The 21,179-nt window shown below is 36.2% G+C and overlaps 1 protein-coding gene across 1 annotated transcript; it reads left to right on the forward strand.

Annotated features, from left to right (window-relative positions):
• The first annotated feature begins 298 nt into the window (after positions 1-298).
• On the forward strand, positions 299-21,172 carry LOC117786905. Its single transcript, XM_034625322.1, has 20 exons — positions 299-421; positions 1,094-1,431; positions 1,588-1,762; positions 5,000-5,136; positions 6,316-6,503; positions 8,328-8,431; positions 8,515-8,763; positions 8,829-8,959; positions 10,174-10,356; positions 11,697-11,726; positions 15,305-15,496; positions 16,297-16,706; positions 16,769-16,984; positions 17,280-17,613; positions 17,791-18,057; positions 18,118-18,301; positions 18,358-18,564; positions 18,625-18,826; positions 19,400-19,493; positions 20,962-21,172. Exons 1-20 carry the CDS (start codon positions 307-309, stop codon positions 20,998-21,000), a joined length of 3,795 nt encoding a protein of 1,264 aa, XP_034481213.1. The 5' UTR covers positions 299-306; the 3' UTR covers positions 21,001-21,172.
• Positions 21,173-21,179: the final 7 nt, after the last annotated feature.

The following is a 21,179-nucleotide window of genomic DNA, read 5'->3' on the forward strand; positions in this document are numbered from 1 at the left end:
TTGTTGTTGTCGCTGCTGTTGTTGTTGTTGTTGTTGTCGCTGTTGTTTTGGGGTCACGCGTTGCAAGCCCCAAACAACGGTAATAAATCATCAGCAAAGAGCAAGAGCAATAGAGAAGCTTTCTCACTACGTTGTTTCTGTTGTTTTTCATTTTCATCGTTATCACTGACTGCTGCAATCGACAGCAGCACCTTATATCCGCTCCCTTTACTCTTCACCCTTCACTCTTATCCCGTGTCCCACAACAACCTCATTCTCCGCAAAAAAAAAAAAAAAAGAAAAAACACATTAATCAATTCCACTACAATGTCTGGTTTCTATATTCTCTGCTCTGGTTTGCTCTGCTCTCTGGATCAGGCCACACACATATTTTTCCATTGTGCTACTGAACAAAAACTGCAAAAGTACCGTTACACGCTTGGTGAACGCAACAAAAAAAAAACAAAAACAGACAACTTTTCCATGAAAATTCCTCATTCCCCATACACATTTTCGAACATAATGTGCAACGCGCGTGAAAATTCGTCCTTAGCGAATGCGCAAGGATAAAAAACATGATTTACAAAATAAATTTAAAAAAATACAAAATAAAAATTGTTTATGCTGCAAATATTTATGATGCCAACTGCGACAGAGACAACGATGCAGGCGGCGAGCAGCGGGCAGAGAGGGACAGCAAATTTATTTCAATTTATATGCCCAGCGATAAATATTTGGCCATAAATTTGGCGAATAAATTGGCAAGTGAGGCGCAAACGAAACAATTTATACATTTGAATATCCAAAAATTGATTCGTGAATATTCAACTGTGTGAAAAAGGGCTAAAAATATTAATAATTAGCATTCCGATTATATATAGCAAAGTGAACTCCAATTACATTGTGAATAAAATTTGTAATAAAAAAAATCCAATGTATTTTAATGTTAAAAATTTATTTGTAAATATGTATTCATTGAATTGTGTGCAAAAGGAGTCAAAATATTAAAATATTAATAAAAGTGAGCTTCATTAATTAAATTTGTAAAATAAAAAAGATTTAATTATGGCATTTTAATTAATTTTGTGGAATTGTTTTTTTTTTTATGTTGCAGATACAACAACCACAATAATGACATTGAAATGGCGTCAGAAATACAAAACCAGAAAAAGGCCAAAGAAACTGAAACAACAACAACAACAACAACGAACAACTGCAACAAACACTGCCGCAACAACAGCAACAACAACAAGAACACCATTATATAAAGCAACAAAAAATACATTCAGACTGAGGGAGGTCATGGAACAGTGGCGAGGTCACAGCAAATGGCAGCCAAATGAACGCCACAAAACTGTCACACAAATGTTGCAAATGCCAACAGCAACAACTGTAGCAACAACAACAACAAGGACAAGGACAGCAACACAATGTCATGCAATTAAGGCTTCCAGCAACAGCAACAACAGCTACAACAACAACAGCCATTGTCATTTGCGTCAACGTCAACGTCATCCATTTGTGACGTCTACGTCGACGCTGACGCTGCTGCTTTCGCTGGCAGCAACAGCAGCAATTGTAACTGCAGCTGCAGCAGCAGCAGCAGCTTCAGCTTCCTCCACATCAAACGCTGCCAAACCTGGCAATTTGAATGGCGGTGGCAACTCTGGTTGTTCCCTGTCCGAGTTTAATTGCTCCAATGGACGCTGCGTGCCGCTCAGCAAATTCTGCAATAACAACAACGATTGCGGCGATGGCAGCGACGAGCCGCGTTTCTGCACACGTAAGTAAAGGGTCAAGTGGTCAGAGAGAGAGAGAGAGAGAGAGAGCGAGAGGGAGAAATGATGGAGTGATTGACCAATTATGCAAAGCTGTCATAAGAGATTAGCCCGACAAACCTGTGGGTGCAACAGCATGTGCCTTTGCTTGCTTAATTTGTGAGAGCCAAAAACACACACAGTGAGAGAGATAGGTAGAGCTAAAGAGTGAGATGGCTAGATAAGGAGAATTATAGAAAAAGATTGATGAGCTCAACAGTCGTTGAACTTTTTGCAATTCTTTTTCTACCTCACATAAGAATACCATACAATTTCTTTACCTCCCTAACCAGTGTTGTCAAATCTTGAGGGTCTACAAAAAAATGATAAACAAGGATTTATAATAAGCTTGGGAATCGTAATCTAATCAGTGTTGCCACATGTTGCTTATTAAGTGCTAAATACAGAATGATTTGAACTTCTTAAAGTTTTTGCATTTTAATCGAACCCATGATCTAGAGGAAAATAATTTTTTTACAAAATTAATTAAATTGGAATGCAGAATGAATTAAGAGGCCAAACGATAATCCAATTGGCATTCCGCTTGAAAATCTGACCATTTTTGACAAAGTTATGAAAGCTTGAAGTTGGTCGAACTTTTGACCTACCAACTTAACAAGTCAAAATTTTTGTCCGATATCACATGATATCTTACAAATATATGAAAGGTCTCAGAATCAAATTTAAAGTGTTGTTCTATACAAATTACGATATAAAAAGTCGATTAAAAGTGAAAACTTGAGATTTAAAAATTTAAATTTTCAAAATTTCAAAGGGGGGACCCTTAGCATCAAAACCATGATTTTGAGGAAAATAATTTTTTTTACAAAAATTATTAAGTTTGAATGCAGAATGAATTAAGAGGCCAAACTATGATCAAAATGACATTGGGCTTGAAAATCGGTCCAGTTTTGACAAAGTTATGAAAGTTTAAAGTTGGTCAAGCCTTTGACCTGGGCATTCGTAAGACTCTGGAACTGGTGAGGAAATAGCTAAATCAACAACGCTGCTCTTTAATCTCTCCTCGCTCTCTCGCACTCACTATAGCTACCCACACTTATTCACCTCACATGCTTATTCTCTCATTCTCTGCAGCACTCAATGTGCACAAAGCTGAGAGAAATCCAAAGTCAAGTACATAATCTTATTACCTAAATATTTCTTGCCAAGTTTTGAAAGCTCACTTAAGCTCAGCTTACTGCCCACAATTTGACAGTGTGTCGTCTTTAAGCTCTAATTAGTTGTATATTTCATGAGGCTTTCAGAATGCCTCTTTTTTGGCTCAGTGTAGTCGGTAGTCAGCTGAACTCTCCCTCTCACACACACTCGCAGACTGCCATGTGTAAATGTAATTAAGCACACTCACTCACACAGGTACTCAAAACGTAGCGCCCTCATAATGGCGGCAAAGTGAACTTCTCACTTTGCCAATTGTCCGCCCATAGAGGAGAGAATTACATTTCCCACTTGCCAATTTCCAGTCTTTCAGCTTCCAGTTCGTCTGCCCAGTCATGGGCACGTCATGTCAAGCGTTGATGAATTTAATTAAGTATTTTCAATGACATTCAATGAGCCAGCAGCAGGAGCAGAGCAAAGGAATAAAGTCAACGCGCTGGGGTTTTAATTGAAAAATGGTTTACATACATATGTACGTAAATATTGATGGTTCAATGGGCAATCAAGCATTCAATATACACATGTAGGTACATTGTTTGTGAAAAGGCAGTCGAAAAAACAATTGAAGTAATTACCGCATAATGTGCTGAGCTTTTTGATCGTGTTATTCTAATGCAGTGTTGCCGATTTGGCTATTTTATAGCTAGTTCCAGCTATCTATAAAGTTGTCAATTTTTTTAATTTGTTTCTTTGCAAATTCAGCTGTTTTTCAGCTACTTTCTCACCAGAAACAGCTACATATATTTTCCCTAAAAAGTTGGCAGCACTGTTCCATTGACAGATTCTAAAACTCTTGTTGTTTCACTCACACCCACATAAGCTGCCTGTCAAGACCCGCAGGCAATCGGAATACATGCCTATATACTTATGTGTGTGTGTGTTCTTTAATCCAATTCGATCTGCATATGTATGCAGCTCATTCGTATTATACGCATAATTATCTAATTGAGTATTGATGACTACTCGTCTACATGCATGTTAAATTTGATTGAATGTTGCAGCAACAACTACAAATACAACAACAATTCAATCAAAAGGTAAGCTGCCAACGCATTGGCAATCAAATTGAATGGAAATCGATTGTGTCTCTTGTCCGTACATAATCTCCATGCATTTTTAATAAAACTAATTGATATGGCATCTGAGAAAACAACAACAAAACTGCAATTCACAAACAATTACAATTTTCATGCAAATTGAATTGCTTTTTGGTTTTCTACATCATTTCATTAGATTTGCCAATTAAAGCAAAAACATACGTAGAGACAAACAAGCACACACACATACAAACAAACGTTATTTTACATGAGTAAAACAGCGGAAATGGGAGAAGAGAAAAGACAAAATGATAAGGTTTTTTTTGCACTTAGCATTTGAAAGCTAGCTTTCTTTTTACTTGCACATTTGCACATTTGATAAATGCCAACAGTCAGACCACAAAAAAAAACACTACATAAATTATTTTACTAATTGAAATTCAAGTTAAGACACATTGGATAAACTTTTTGCGCGAGGACAACACGAGATAAGCAACTGATATTGATAACTAATCGATTTAGTAATTAGTGCTCAGAGGCGGTCAAAATACAAGAGTAGTAAATGAATATTGAATATCACTAAATAATTAATCATAACCAAATATGCTTAGCTTAGCTATAAAATATTTAATACACATCACAATTCATATACTTAAACATATTTATTTACAATTTAATATGTAAACAAAGCCAAACGCTTGCTTAACATTTTAGTAGATGTTAATTAACAGCTGCTTAGCAGTCTGTTGATGTTTATGGTGTCTAACAAAATGGCGCTTGAGTCGCCATTCCAGTTGGCGCTTAATAACAAAATTGGCGTTTATTTGGTGGAAATTACTTTGGTTGCCTAGGCAGTTTAGCAACGGCACACATAAAACTAAATACATAAATACATACATAATTGCCCAACTAGCGCTAATTGCGTTAATCATGGTCTTTCGACGAGTAGCTAACATTGGCGACCTTTTCGACTCTTTCTTTCTGCTGCAGGTTGTAATCGCACCTACTATGGAGACATTGGACAGACTTACGCTCTGGAGCTGCATCGACCCAAGCAGGATCGTGTGCCGTTTGTGTGTGTGCTCACGTTTACGGCAGCTGGCGGACAGCACGGTGATGTAGTGCAGGTGAGTTACCTTACCCTTACCCCTCTTTCCCCCCTTCTTCGCGTCTACCTTTCACAATTCATTTTGCAAAGTGGGATAAACTATGCCATTAAAAAGATAAGCACAACAACAACAACATCAACGAAAAAAGTGTGAGCAATATTGATTTCAAAGCCACTCAGCAGCGCAGCACAAAAGCCAATCCCCCAATCCCCAATTCCCAAAGGCGTGCAACGAACGAAGCGTAACTACAACTGACGGGGTTAAAGGATATTCTCCACCCACAGTGGCCTGCAACTTATTTGACCCACTACTCTTACATATTAAAAATGTAAAAATAAACTGTCTTTTTGCGGAAGGGATATATTTATAAATAATATGTAAGCCCTGATTTATTAATTAAGTTTTTATTTTAAGCAAAATATTTTTTATATGTTTTATACATATTTTATCTGAATAAAATGTATTTTTAAATGGAAAGTAAAACACAAATTTTAAAATTTTGGTATAAATTGGATCAAAATATAATAATATTTTTTATTTTAAAGCTAAACATATAAATAAAAAGTAAATGCATATTTATTCATTTTCACGAAATATTTTCATCTAATTATTAGACATTTTTTAAAAATATTATTCCTGAATAAAATTATATTTTATTGAAAAGGAAATATAAATAAAATGTAAAAACCGATTTATTAATAAATTCTTAAATTTGAACAAAATATTTTTAGTTTACTTGCACTAAATTTTGAATTTATATTATATCTGAATTTAGCAATAAAACCCAAACGTAGCTTAAAATGTATTGAATCAAATAAGCTGTGAGTCACTGTACGCCTCCCCTACCACTCTCCTGAACCTCTCACAGGATGCTGACGCCGGTTAGTTATTACGCCACTTCACACCTACAACACGGAGGAGTTTCAGTCTTGGCCAAAGGCTTTGCCACGCTCGAGTGCGTCCTGAGAGCATCCTGCGAGCAGCAAGCAAACTCAACTCAGCCCAACAAAACGAATCCACAACCCAAGCAGCCATTGCACTGATATACTCACTGTACTCACCTGATAAACGCCACTGACCAAAAAACTTTATTACAACCCAAATATCGCATTTTCTTTTCTTTCCTCTTTTCTTTCCAATGATTTTTTGTTTTGTGTATTTTGATGAATGTTTTTAATCGCCTTTTTTGCTTGACAGGTCACATTGGACAGCTTCACCATTGGACGCTTTACGAGCTATGTGCATGAGGGTTGTCCCGATGGTTTCATGCAAATTGCCGAATCGGCACGCACACCCATCGGTGGCATGTGGTGTGGCAGCTCCTGGGGACCAGTTTTATTCTACAGCGAGACGCGCTCCTTGATATTCACCATCAAGCTGAACAGGTGAGAGACAACACAGTGAAGACTCACTCATTAAATATCTAGGGCCCTTTTTTTTATAAGTCATTTTGTTCATTATTTGGCATCTAAATTGATTCTGCATCTAAATTTCATAAACTTGAAAAATTTTATTCTTTCACTGTCAATTTTTTCCGTACTTTTGTCTTCACACTTTTTCAAAAACTTCAAACTCTCATAACTTCGGCAAAACTTAACCGATTTTCTTGAGGAATATCATTTTGTTAATTATTTGGGCTCTACATTGATTCTGTATCAAAATATTAATTATTTAGAAAATTCAGATTTTAGGTCATCACTGTCATATTTTTCCCTTAACAATGTATCAAAAACTTCAAACTCTCATAACTTCGGCAAAACTTAACCGATTTTCGTGAGGAATATCATTTTGTTTATTATTTGGCCTCTTAATTGTTTCTGCATCAAAATTTCATTTATTTTGAAATTTCAAATTTTAGGTCATCACTGTCATATTTTTCCATATTTCCATATTTTTCCTTGACACTTTTTCAAAAACTTCAAACTCTCATAACTTCGCCAAAACTTAACCAAATTTTAAGCGGAATATCATTTTGGTCATTATTTGGCCTCTACTTTGATTCTGTATCAAAATATTAATTATTTAGAAAATTCAATTTTTTGGTCATCACTGTCATATTTTTCCATACCTACCCCTTGACACTTTTTCAAAAACTTCAAACTGGCATAACTTTGCCAAAACTTAACCGATTTTCGTGAGGAATATCATTTTGGTCATTTTTTGGCCTCTACTTTGATTCTGTATCAAAATATTACTTATTTTGAAAATTCAATTTTTAGGTCATCACTGTCATATTTTTCCATACCTACCCCTTGACACTTTTTCAAAAACTTCAAACTCGCATAACTTTGCCAAATTTTAGCCGATTTTCATGCGGAATATCATTTTGGTCATTATTTGGCCTCTACTTTGATTCTGTATCAAAATATTAATTTTTAGAAAATTCAATTTTTGGGTCATCACTGTCATATTTTCCATACCTACCCCTTGACACTTTTTCAAAACTTCAAACTCGCATAACTTTGCCAAATTTTAGCCGATTTTCATGCGGAATATCATTTTGGTCATTATTTGGCCTCTACTTTGATTCTGTATCAAAATATTAATTTTTTAGAAAATTCAATTTTTGGGTCATCACTGTCATATTTTTCCATACCTACCCCTTGACACTTTTTCAAAAACTTCAAACTCGCATAACTTTGCCAAATTTTAGCCGATTTTCATGCGGAATATCATTTTGGTCATTATTTGGCCTCTACTTTGATTCTGTATCAAAATATTAATTTTTTAGAAAATTCAATTTTTGGGTCATCACTGTCATATTTTTCCATACCTACCCTTGACACTTTTTCAAAACTTCAAACTCATAACTTTGCCAAATTTTAGCCGATTTTCATGCGGAATATCATTTTGGTCATTATTTGGCCTCTACTTTGATTCTGTATCAAAATATTAATTTTTTAGAAAATTCAATTTTGGGTCATCACTGTCATATTTTTCCATACCTACCCCTTGACACTTTTCAAAAACTTCAAACTCGCATAACTTTGCCAAATTTTAGCCGATTTTCATGCGGAATATCATTTTGTTAATTATTAGGCCTCTACTTTGCTTCTGCATAAATTTCAATGTTTGTTTTATACTGTCCATTTTTCCATGCTTTCCTCTAAGCGCTATTTTCAATAACTTCAAACTGTACTAACTTTTAGTTGGTTGTTATTTGTGAGTGTCTACTGTAACTAATACCAATGCTCCCTTTCTGCTTACAGACTGGCAAGGGATCAAAGCGGTTACAACTTCGACTTTCGCATTAGGTACAAGGTGCTCTCAAAGGACAGTTCCGTAACACGCTATGGCGGCATTAAGCTGGCAGGTAAATCCTTGTCCTTTTCCAGGTCCTTGCCTTATGCCACAACAGGATTGTACTCCTTTGACTTGCGTTTCCTTCCCACACAGAGCTTAATCAATGGCACAATCGCAGCAGCTTCCTCAACCAACAACAACAACAGCAGCAACTACAACAACAACAACAACAGCAATCGGGTCAAGAGGATTTTACCAATTCAAGTGGCGCACGGTCGGATCGTTATGGCCAGGACTTTAGTCTGTTTAGCGCCTATGCGAATAATAAAACTTTCATGGACTCGCTGGAGAAGCCGCTTATTAAGGACGAGCACAACTACACCGAACCCAAATATTACTTGGGTAGGCAATTAAATAATTCCCAGTTGCATTGAAATCTTCTAATGTTTAACCTTTGACCTTGACAGGTGACCTCATACCGGGCACTTATTGTTCGCGCATCTTCAGCGATTGTGACAAGAAGCCGTGTCGTCTCCAATCTCCCAACTATCCGGGCATCTATCCGCGCAATCTCACCTGTTATTATGCGGTGCGACAGGTAGGCAAACCACATGGACAGGTGTCACTAAGTATTGTATTTTTCTCCACTCCTCTCCCCGGTATGTCATAAAGTAGCTCTAATCCCCTCAAGAGCCGCTTGTCAAAGGTTAGCGCCTCATTACGACTCCTCTTTTGTCCGCCATTCTCCCTTCGCCCTTTTAAACCGCCCATATTATCTTCAGCTCATAAAAATGCCACACAAAAAAAAAAGAAGAAACAAAAAAAATTATACGCAAAAATTTCTTTCGGATTGACAAAGTTGAAAAGTCGCGTAAGCGAGTCGATTTAAAAGTAATTTACATTCCAAAATAGAAAGCGCTTTTATTATAATTAACTTGATGGTGGCGAAATATGTTTGACAGGCATCCTACAAGGATTCTAATGCAATTCAAGTCATAAAAAGTCTCCTCTGTGCTCAACATGTGCTTATCATTTATGTCCTGAAGCGTATTACAAAAGATGTTTAATATTAACATAACATTTTTAAGGTTATGTTGAAATTGCCTTTGTGAAGTTAATGTTTTTGCATGACAGGGTGTCGTTATGGCAACCACAGGGTGTCTTTGAAGAAAATGGCTTATATAATAGAAAATGTAAAGTATTTGAATACTTGAGCTAACGTTTTTGAGGTTATGTTAATTGTATGGCATGCGTAGAATAAATCGAACTTTAAGAACTTAAGTCTAACTAAGTAATATTATAAAATACATCTATTTTATAGAGAAAAATCAGTTGAAAGATAACTTTTTATAAAAAAAACTAGTAAATATAACATGGAAAATATTTTCCATAGCGTAAATGTTATTATGATAGAATTACTATACCCTAAACTTGGGTATATATATCCATGTGCTTTAGAAAGTATTTTTTCCCGGAAAATTAGTCATATTTTAAAATGAATTCAGTAGATTTAGGGGAAAGTAATTATAATTATATTACACATTCTTCAATATAATATATATGGTTGAAAGAAAAGAGATAATTTTTTACAAATAAACTATCTAACCAAACTTCAAAGTCAACCATTTAAAAAGACTATAATATACAAAATTTTCAATCTTTAGGGAATGATTTTCCTGAATCTCAAGCTTAAATAATTTAAATAGACTAAGTTACTAAATTAAATGTGATGCTATACAGCAATTGGCTTTATGTTATTTATGGTGGAAGTATAAGTTCATTAATTTGCATTTAATTGTGTTCTTGCAACAGCACGACGTGCCCCATGGCAAACATGCGCTGATACTGGTCAAACAGCCCAAGGGGAATCTGGTTTGGATTTCCACACAGGAAACGGCGAGCAGCAACAAAATGTCGCCACCACCATCCGCTGGGGATAAGGATAAGAAATTTGAGCCAAGGCTGAAAACATGGAATGACTGCGATTACATTCAGGTAATTAAATCTGCCTTTAAATGCACTTTACTTTGTTCTTCTTCTATTTCTCTCTGTCGACCATCTTCTGATCCTCCTACTCTCTGATAGTCTGTCTGACTGTCTGTCCGTCTGTACGTCTGTCCGTCTGACGTTTTGACCCCCCAAGGCGTCGCAATGCCAACAACTTTAACGAGCTCCATGGCATAAAAATTACTTCCTCTGCTGGCCAATGGCCGGCAAACAGAACAAACAGTCCTGAAACTGGCCCGAAACTGCGCAAAAAACGACAAATTGAAAATGAAAGAAATGAGACAATACTGGGGGAAAATCTGTTGTTTGCCCAACTTCCCAGCTTCGTTTCTCTCCTGGCATTGTGTCTCTGACTGTGGCCCAGATCCAAGCTCCAAACGTGTCCTTCTCCGTCCGTCTAACCCGTCCGACATTGCCTTGAGCTTCGATAGGCTTCAGTGTGATTCCGAATCTGTGGGAAGTGTTAATTTCGTAGCCTCTTTGTTTGTCATTGTGGATGGACATGCTGGCAGGACTACGGATCTGGGAAAAGACTTTTCCAGATACCAGAGAGTATAAAAGAAGAAGCTTTAAGCTGAAACACGTAGCTTTTGACTGAGCTCTTAATGTGTGTTCAAAAAGGACAACGCTAGAAAAGACAACAAGATAAAAAGAAAAAAGCAAAACAAAGATGGCAAATTAATGGAATTTTCATTAGACGGAAGTGTTCTCAAAGCTGATGTATGTGAAAGAGAAATAGAAATTGTTAGAGCTATACAAATGAGATTTTGGATGGTTGAAAATTGTTATAAGATTGTAGATACATATGGAAATTTTAATACAGAAAAGAATATTTTAAGATACGAATTTTAGGATACCAAAAGAAATTTGTTTTATTAAACTGAAAAAATGATGAAAGGATTGAAACTTTTTCTAATTTAAAAATAGTATAGAAAATTTAAAATAATTTATGATATAAAGGACACTCAATAATTAAAGATGATACATATATTGAAAAACTAAAAATGGAAATCGGTGTAGATGAGATTTTTTTATTTTTAAAATCGGAAAATCTGGGGATTTCCATAAGTTAAGAATAAATCAGCTTTTATGGCTAGTTTTTGATATCTATATTATTTTTAGCACTCTTATATTTGAAAAATTAAATTTCTCTGTCAATTTGGAGTCATAGGCGACCTTTGACCGTAGTCCAAAAATCGTAAATCATCTGTAGTGGCTTTATCTTTCTTGACACCTCATTTAACCATCGATTGCACTTGAAACTAACTTAAATTAAGCAGACTGTCTAGAATTAAATTTTATATATGGCTATTCTTTATATATTGTAGGAAAATGTAAAACCCAAATGGAAATCAACGGTAAACCCTACAAGAACTAAACTATCGATAAATGCAAAATACAACTCTCTGTTTTCACAAATAGACACAAAATTATTTTAGTCGTAGCGTCGCACGTTAAATAAGCCTAAGTATATATTGATAATATCACCATCCCATTAACCACACTTCCACCTACCACCTACCACCTCCCACCCACCACTCTAAACACCCCCCTCCCCGTGTCCACAAATCTATTAGCAATAATGTTAAGCAACAATTGTTTGTCATCTTTTGGTATTGCAAACAATTAATCACACAGCGCACACACAAAATGTTCATTTATTGAATGTCTATAGACGAGATAATGTATTCATTATAGAGAGTTGGAGGAGCTGGCGTGGATCAGTGGGGATTGGAGGTGGAACTCGTCATTGGATTTATATTAATGAACACTCGACACGCACATCATAAATCGCACAACAAAAGCGTTGAGAGATTTTTAGTGTGGGATTCTTTCATGTCCAGAGCCAGAGTAGATGAACGTGCTCCAAAGCCCATGTAAATTGTGTGTAAATTATTGCCACGAGGACAATTCATCTAATGCACGCCAGGACACGCCCCCCACCTTCCCCCTGGCCGGGTTCAATTCAATTCAAGCTCATGAATAGCTTAAGAGATGTATTTCCACTTCCGGCCAGCAAGTTCTTTAAGCCAACAGCAAGTGGCAGACACTCTTCACTCCCCTCTGCTCTGCCCCCTTCCCTTTACTTAGTTGCATGCCACTTGGTGGCGTCTCTCTCTCGCTCCATCTCTTCTTTTTCTTATCCCTCTACTATTTGCCTTGAATTAGCACTAAAATGTTTTGACGACCAGCGAACCAAGAGCTGCATCCGAGCATTTGAGAGTCCTTTTTTTTGTGTGGCTTGTCGCCAGGCAGAGCGCGAGGGTTGCTAGACTAGTTGCCAAACTGGCAATGTAAGAAATTTCAAATTCTAGTTTAACAACAGCTGCGTATAGCTTTTGTGGTAGCCCTCGTTTCACCATGAATCATAAAATCAGTAAGAGAGGGTGGCTTAAGAAGTAACTGAAATAATATGAACAAAATTACACAACTTCTCTAGCTGTAGTCCATTAAAAAACTTTGCTGCTGTTGTCTCCAGACACAACAAATATATGCGAGGGTAGCTTGAACTGTAACTATTATAAAATAAATTAAAGTTTCACTTACTCAGCTTTTGTAGCAACCCTTGTTAGTATCATTTGGTTGCTATTGTCGTCAGGTACAGTTACTCAATGCGAGGGCGGTTCCAGATGTAACTGAAGTAAAACAAAAAACAAATAACACGTACATAACTTTTTATAGCAGCCCTCGCTAGTATAATTTTATTGCTGCTGTCGCACAAAAACTATGTGCGAGTGTCGCTCGATAAGTTTTGGCCAAGACAAAGAAAGACACTGGTTAGAACAGTTCTACAACAGCGACTGTTAACTTTAAGTGCAACCCTCGTGTTAGTCATTTGGTTGAGCACGGCACGTTGACTCTTTCGGCAACCCTCGCTTGTTAATTCCCAGTGAGTGTCGCCATTAAATGCTCGTTGTGCCCGCAGAGCGTGCAATGCCTGTGCAAATCCTCCAGCATCGTGTGGCCGGAACACTTTTTGGCCATTCAGTTGGCACAAATGGCTGCAAGGATTCGCCCCCCCCCCCCCACTCCCCTCTCTACACCACTACTAACAAATTGTCCTTCAGCTACCAGTTTTTTGTTGCGGTTCTAAGCAAAGAATGGGTTAAAGTGTTGGCCAGTTTTGGCTGCGGCATGTGTGAATAATCGCCGGAAAGCCTCAACGAATACAGATGTGTCCCAGCTTACCTCTCTCTCTCTCCTATTCCCTCTCTCTCTCTCTCTCTCTCTCGATTACTCCCATTAACTGCCCCTTGACCCTTTGCCAATCGCCCTCTTTCAACAATTTATATGTACGCTTTCAATAAATTTGCGGTTCTCTTTACCTGATTCTGTTTGCGGTTGTGGCATGCAACATAGCGAATGCCTGGCACTTCGTGGCAGGCTGTAACCTCAGCTAAATTAATGCTAAAGTTGCCAGCCACAAAACTAATTTGTCATGAGTGGCCAAAAGCTTGAACACGGCTACCAGCTCATCCAGCTGTGCCACTTGCCGCTTGCCACATGCCACAATCATATATGTACGTATGAATAACCTGTGTGGGCAGCCCAACTCAATTAAAATACATGAAATTATGCAAAAATATCAAAGCAATGACTGACCACATATAAAAATACCAACACACAGAGACAACAATCAGTTAATGGCACGTTTATGCGTCGTGCGAATTCATGAATTCCAAATGAAAACATCAGTTGAACACCTAAAGTCAAGGAAACCACAATATAACAGCAAATAAAAATAGACTTGACCAAAAGCGAAACTAAATCTTGACTACAATTAATAGTATAAAATAGTAATATTGATAGTATATGCTCAACGAGCTCTTTTTGTAATTTTAGAAACCCTTTTATGTCGACCAAAATTGAAAATCAGATGAAAAAATTAATTTAGCAGCTAAAAAATTTCATTAGAATACCTTATAGCAACACATTAACATATAAAAATACACACGATAGCTGAAAAGCAACGTTTATGCGTCGTAGGAATTCATGAACTAACTCAAATTAACAACATCATACTAACATTAGCAGCTTGTAGATTCTGAAAGTGTCTTTGATATGTTATCACGATTAAGTAGCAACAAAATGGCAAAGAAACTTTTGATGTTGCCATAAACTTGGGGTCATAAAAGCATTTTAAGGGTCAAACTTAAAATCAGCTTTAAATGTTAAAGCCACTTTGACCTTTTAGCAGAGATTAGTTGTTGAGAACATCACGTATACGCCTAATGGCAGTCAGGGTAATGCGAGCACCTATTCCCCAAACAAAAAACACATATACAGCTATGGTCAGACAAAGAGAGACGAAAAAAAATAAATTTCATATGTAATAATAATATGATTTTTTACATATTTTTAACAATTTCGTTAAATAATAAATTGTTTTAGTCGTTCTTCAATATTTAGAGAAACACAGCAATTACTTAATTATTAAATACACTATTTTCACTAAAAAGTTTTCGTACTGTCCTACATTTTAACACAATTACGCTCCATATTAAATTAGCGTTAAATAAGTTCTTAAAAATCAAAAAATTCAAATCTAAAAATTAAAACAATAAGGCCTAAATGTCTATATTTGTATGAACATAGCTGTATATACAGTTCACCAGCTGCACTTAAGGACAATTTCTACTTGCCATAGTTTTTTAGCTAACTCTGTCTCTCCACCTCTCTCTTACTTAAGTAATTGTTTAACCCCTACGACAATTTTGGTAGCACGGCCTTTTTAGCTGACCTTTTTAAGTATTTAGTAAACGGCACATGGAACAACAATTCCATTCACATTTGTCTCGTCTTATTTTTTTTTGGTTTTCTCATTCATTTCGTGCGCTCTCCTCATGCATTCTCTCGCTCTCTCTCTCTCTCTCTCTCTGTCGCACTCTCTCTCTCTCTCTCGTGCTTTCTCTGTCTCTCTGCATTGTTGCCGCAGGACTACGTGACCGTATATGATGGCTACACCACACGTGACCCCATCATCTTGAAGTTCTGCGGAGGAGGGCAAGCGGTGCCCGCGGCTGTCTCCAGTGGACCGGAGCTGTTGGTTGAGTTCAGCACGTCACCGTTTGGCACCTTTACGGGCACCTCGTCACAGCTGCTGCCACTCTACGGCTTCCAATTGGAGGTAAGATCAAATACCGCTCAACACTAATCACTGCAGGCAACACACAGTCTGTTTGTGTCATACACTCAGAGAAAATATTTATATACACTTTGATTAAACTATTTTAGCTTATGATTTAGTGTTAAATATGAAATTAGTCAATCTAAAACAGTGGGGTCCAAAATGTGTATTGTATAACATAAGTAAATGAATTGTAAACTAAGTAGAAAATTCCATTAAATTTATTTAAATTCAAATTTACAACTTTATTGTTCAATATATTAATTTAATTTCAAATCTTTGCATTTAAATTGATTTTAATTTAAATAAACTTCTTATATCTTTGATTTTAAGTTTAATTTAAAATACACAATAAGTAATATGAAATATACATATTTAAAAGTAAGTGTTTTTTATTTGGGTTTACCAAATTGTATAAAATAAGTAAATAAATTCTATACTAAATAGAAAATTCCATTAAATTTATTTAAATTCAATTTTAAAATTTCATTGTTCAATATTAATATTAATATTAATTTAATTTCATATCATTGAATTTAAGTTGATTTTAATTTAAATAAACTTCTTTTATATTTGATTTTAAGTTAAATTTAAAATACACAATAAGTAATATGAAATATACATATTTAAAAGTGTTTTTTATTTGGTTTTACTAAATTAGAATTAATTTCAACATTGAGTTATATTTCTAGTTAAATCAAAGTGTTTTATATTACATTTTAAAGCTATTTCTATTTAAATGAATTGATAAAATATGTAATTTTTTTATTTTTTCCATGCCTATTTAATTCTGTTTATAGGTTGAGGTGCAATTTGTGGATATACAGAGTCCTACGTACTCGAAGAACAAAAAACCCTGCGAGTTTTGGATACGTGGTGCAGGTCGTGGCATTTTGGAGAATCCCAAGCATTCGTTGGCGCCCAATTCCACGTGTCTATATCATCTGCAAGGCATGGGCGTCTTCAAGACCTTCGATCATCTAAGTTTATCCCGTCGCACCAACAGTCAGTCTGGATTGCATCAACCCTTGTCCCGTTTTAAAGTCTGGATTTCTGTGTTGAAATTCAATTTGGATCCGGAATTCGGACAGATCGATGAAACATCGGTGGGTGCTATTGGTGTGTTGCAGACGAAGGAGGATTGCAGCGGCATGTTGCGCATCTGGGATGGCACACTGAGAGATGCACCCGTCTGCAAGGATCTCAACTGGTGAGTGATGGAGTCAACTGGTATAAAGGTTTTTTTTTATATATAATATATATTATTTGTAGCATCAGCGAGACGAGCAGTTACTCGGCTCTGGGACATTATGCCCACAACACGACGAATGTCATTGCTCGCTTCTGTCGCGGCACAATTCCACGCACCTGCGACAGATCCAACATCAATGAGACTTACGCTCGTCCCTGCACCATCTCCGAGAGCTACGTGTCCAGCAGCGATGCCATCACTCTGGAGCTGCGCAACACCGAGTCCACAGTGCTCAGGTGAGTGTGAATCTTCCAGGTTTACCAACAAAAACCAATACTAAAACTATAACAATAATATTTTCATTTAAAAATATATTTTTAATTTCAATCTTATACTTTAAAAAATAGTATTTATATTTTTAAATTTTAATCAGAATTTATTGGAAGTTTACATTAAGTTAAATTTGATCTAATTAAAATTAAATCTATTGTAGTAAATGTACTTCTCTTAACTAAAAATATAATTTTAATTCATTCACTTAAATCTTCCACAATTCAATAAAATAATCTAAATTTCCTTTTTATTTTGAAGACCGCTGGATTTTAAGCTAAAGTACGAGTTCATTGATCTGCACCAGGATGGTTTGCCTCAGGGAGGCGGTGATTTGGACTGTAATCGCAAGTTTGTCAGCAGTTTGATGGATCGCAAGGATCCCGCCATTTTTCGCAGTGTGAGAAATATCTTTCTCTTTGGAAGAGGTGGCACGAGGCATCTCAAGTGCGTCTATCGCTTTGAGGCGTTGCGTGGAGAACGAGTTCGCATCAAATTGCGTAAGGTGACGACATCGAATCGTCCTTGTTATGCGCGTCTGGATGAGGACATCAATCGTTCCTTCTGCTACGGGGATACCAATGTGCGCGTGGAGGTAATTCTATAAAACTCTTTGTCCTGACTCACTGACTGATCATTGCACAGCACAAACCATAAGGCCTAGTAGGCTGAAATTTTTACACAACATAGCTGAGACAATTTTATCGTGCAATAAGATAAATTACATTCAAATAAATACATTCTCTGTTAATTTTAATCCCTTTTCTTACAGATCTTTGAGCGTCCTTATCCGGATTCTATACTTCTACATCGCGGCTGCATTTGCAACTCCTCGAATCAAACGCATCTGCCTGTGGAATACACCTCAACGGGCAGAGATGTGGAAGTACATTTCATAGCACACAATATGACGACACTGGATGATCCCGATACGGCCAATTTTGAGGGCATGTTTGAGTTTGTAAAGGCGCCAACGAGCTGCAAAGATGGCAGACGCAAATTTGGACCAAGTGGCACCATAGACATGACCTTTGGTGATGTAAGTGAAAGACAACAAAGTTTTCCTACAGTATCTAAATCTTCTATTGCCTCTCTGCAGATTGAATGCCGCTCCAGACCTTGGTTGATAGAACCCTCCAATGGCAACAAGTTTCTCTATGTGAGACTCAAGGCCATCTTTCTGAGCAAGCATAATCCCAGAAAGACATTGAATTCCACACATTTGCAGACCAACAGCTGGCGTTGCGAGACCAAATCAAGAGCTGTGCTCACCACATCCGAGGGTGAGCAATTCCAGCTTGAATAGATAACGTCTATTAATTGTTTATCCTACTCTCAGGTCTCACTATTGTCGCCTGTCCCTTGAGTCCCGACTCGAATGCTTATGAATTTGTGGAGATCTTTAGCTCCGGCTGGAATGAACGTCCCAATTTTGCGCTCATCAATCGCTCCAAGGCCATCAGCGTGGAGTTTCTGCGTCCCAGCAATGGTGAATATACCTTTAATTGGATGGAGCTGGTGCCGCGGCCAACACTTAGCATAGCAGGTGAGTCCTTACACTTGATTCCACTTTTATCCATTTATGTAAACTGTTTCAATTCTTTAGAGGATTGCCAGTTCAAGTGCGCGGAACTGGGCGCCTGTGTGAATGCGAGCATCTGGTGCGATGGCATCCGTCACTGTCCCTCTGGCGATGATGAGGCCTTCCTGCAGTGCTCCGCTCTGATGAAACTGCCCGCCGAAATACTTGCCACACTCTGTCTCATCTTTGTGCTCTCGTGTTGTGCTTTTGCCGCCTTTGCTTACAAGTAAGTCAACAAAATTCTGCTAAATCTAATAACTCAATAAGAGTTATGAGTTTCTAAAACTCAAACCCAAAAAAATAATTTTGGATAAGTTACAAATTTTTTATTCAACAACATATATTTATGTTTTAAATAAAGTTTTGTAAAACAATGAATACAATACTAAAACGGCCATTTTTAGTTAAAAATCATAATATAAATCTTCTTTTTCAAATTTTAATCAGAAAAAGATTTATAACAAAATTAGTAGAAAATACAGGATATTTTTCATCATATGTAATCATATTATTAAATTAATTTTAAAATAATGGCTATCTTCCTTCATATCATATTTAAAGAAATTCATAAATAGCTTATATTTTAAAATTTTTGTTTAAATTATAGTGTTAAAAATCAAAAAATAAATCTTTTTTCCAAATTTTAATCAGAAAAAGATTTACAATAAAATTAGTAGAAAATACAGGATATTTTTCATAATATGTAATCATATTATTAAATTAAAGAAATTCATCAATAGCTTATATTTTAAAATTTTTGTTTAAGTGTTATTGTTAATCGAATTTCCCTTTTTTTCAGGAAAATTAAACGTAAACTACGCGGTTCTTCAGTATTGCAGACGCGTCTTAAGTCCCTAAGTTCCATGGATACGGCTGTGTTGGATGAAAAGGAGGTGATTTGCTGACAAAGCGACAATTCTGTGCGTTATGTTGAGATCGATCGTGTGACCACGGTCTGATGCTCGACGGCCCCTAACGTACAGAATTGTGCCCCGGAACTGAAACAGAAAATCAAACAGATATCGAAGCGAATGCGAAACGCAACAAAAGGCATCAAAAACCAAATCAAAAACAAAACCTACTCAAAAACCGAAATCAAACTCGTTCACCTGTTTTTAAAATGCATTTAACACAAGAGAAACCAAAAAAAAAAAAGGAATAACAAAAGGAATGAGAAATGAGATGATAAAAAAAAAACCAAAATCGATAAAGGTTTTAATTTCGTATTTAAACTCTGGTTTTATATATAACATATTTAATATTTACATATATTTGGTAGATCTTGAGGAGAATCCTGCGAGGTGTTCGGAATTTTTATAAGCAATTTTTCTAGGCCTGAAAATGATTTTTCATACGTGTTTTTCTATATGATTTCGACGAAAATAATTAAGTGCTCAGCTGTTATACGGTCGGAATACTTATTCCACACACTGTACATAAGTATACAGACGTAATGTGTAGTGTTTAGTTCAATCAAACAAAATGATCATAAAAGATGCTAAAAACTTCCATTAGGTTTTTTATAACGATTAAAAATTACTGAATGCAAAAAAGAAAATAAGACGCTCATAGACCTATGTAGATACAACTGTTTCCTAATAGCCTCTAAGTGAAAAACGTAACTAGCCAATCAAAAGCGGACTAACCAAACTCTCTCAAAGGAGTTGGGAACCTTATCTAAGTACTAGTAGTCCTGTTTTTTTTTTTTGTTTTTGGTTCTATTTTTGGGTGGATTCCCACAGCATTTATTATGCGGCGCACAGAATAAAAGTGAACTAATTAAATAAAAAGAAAAGTATAAAGAAATAATCTCCCAAAGTAGAAAGTAAGTGAAAAAGTAATAAGTAAAGAATGTTTTACATTTTAAGAATTGATGGATGCATCGTAAACATAATAAATAAATTAGTCGAATGATCGAATGATCGATTGATCGTATCTAGACGAGAGAATATGTCAATATATAGAAAAGCTAGCTGAAAAATTCGTTAGTTGTTTCATAGAACGTAGAATAATCACACGCATTATATCAGCATAACTCTACTAAGTATTATAATTAACTGATCGATTGATTCAGTTAAGTTAAGATGCGAGATCATTGTCTCAATCTCACGCTCATTTGTTGTACTCGTTGTTGTTGTCTCCACCATAAAATCAAAATATATCTAATCAAAAATTCCAATCAAAATGTGCACAATTCGCTCACATCGCTCACATTTAGCTCAAGTTCCTCCTTCACACCCTGAAAATTGTTTTGCATGGTAATTTGTTGGCTCTGTCTGGGAAGGTGTGTGTCAGCTAATTAAAATTTTGCATAATTTCTCTATTTTGTATTCTTTCTTTGAATCGAATTTAATCGAAAAGAGAGCGCGTAGTGTCGTCGTCGTTGAGACCAAGGCCTAAGGCTAAATGGGGAGCAACAACAGACACAGAAACAACAGGAGAGACAACTGAGATCAGGGATCGATCAGGGACTCCGAATACGGAAGAGACAAAAAGCAAGAGCCAGAGCGAGAGGCAATGACAACAGTGACAAATATTATTGCGATATTTCAATATTTCATTTACCAAAAAACCAAACA

The sequence above is a fragment of the Drosophila innubila genome (genome assembly GCF_004354385.1).
Source record: "Drosophila innubila isolate TH190305 chromosome 3L unlocalized genomic scaffold, UK_Dinn_1.0 0_D_3L, whole genome shotgun sequence".
In the NCBI taxonomy this organism is placed as follows: domain Eukaryota; kingdom Metazoa; phylum Arthropoda; class Insecta; order Diptera; family Drosophilidae; genus Drosophila; species Drosophila innubila.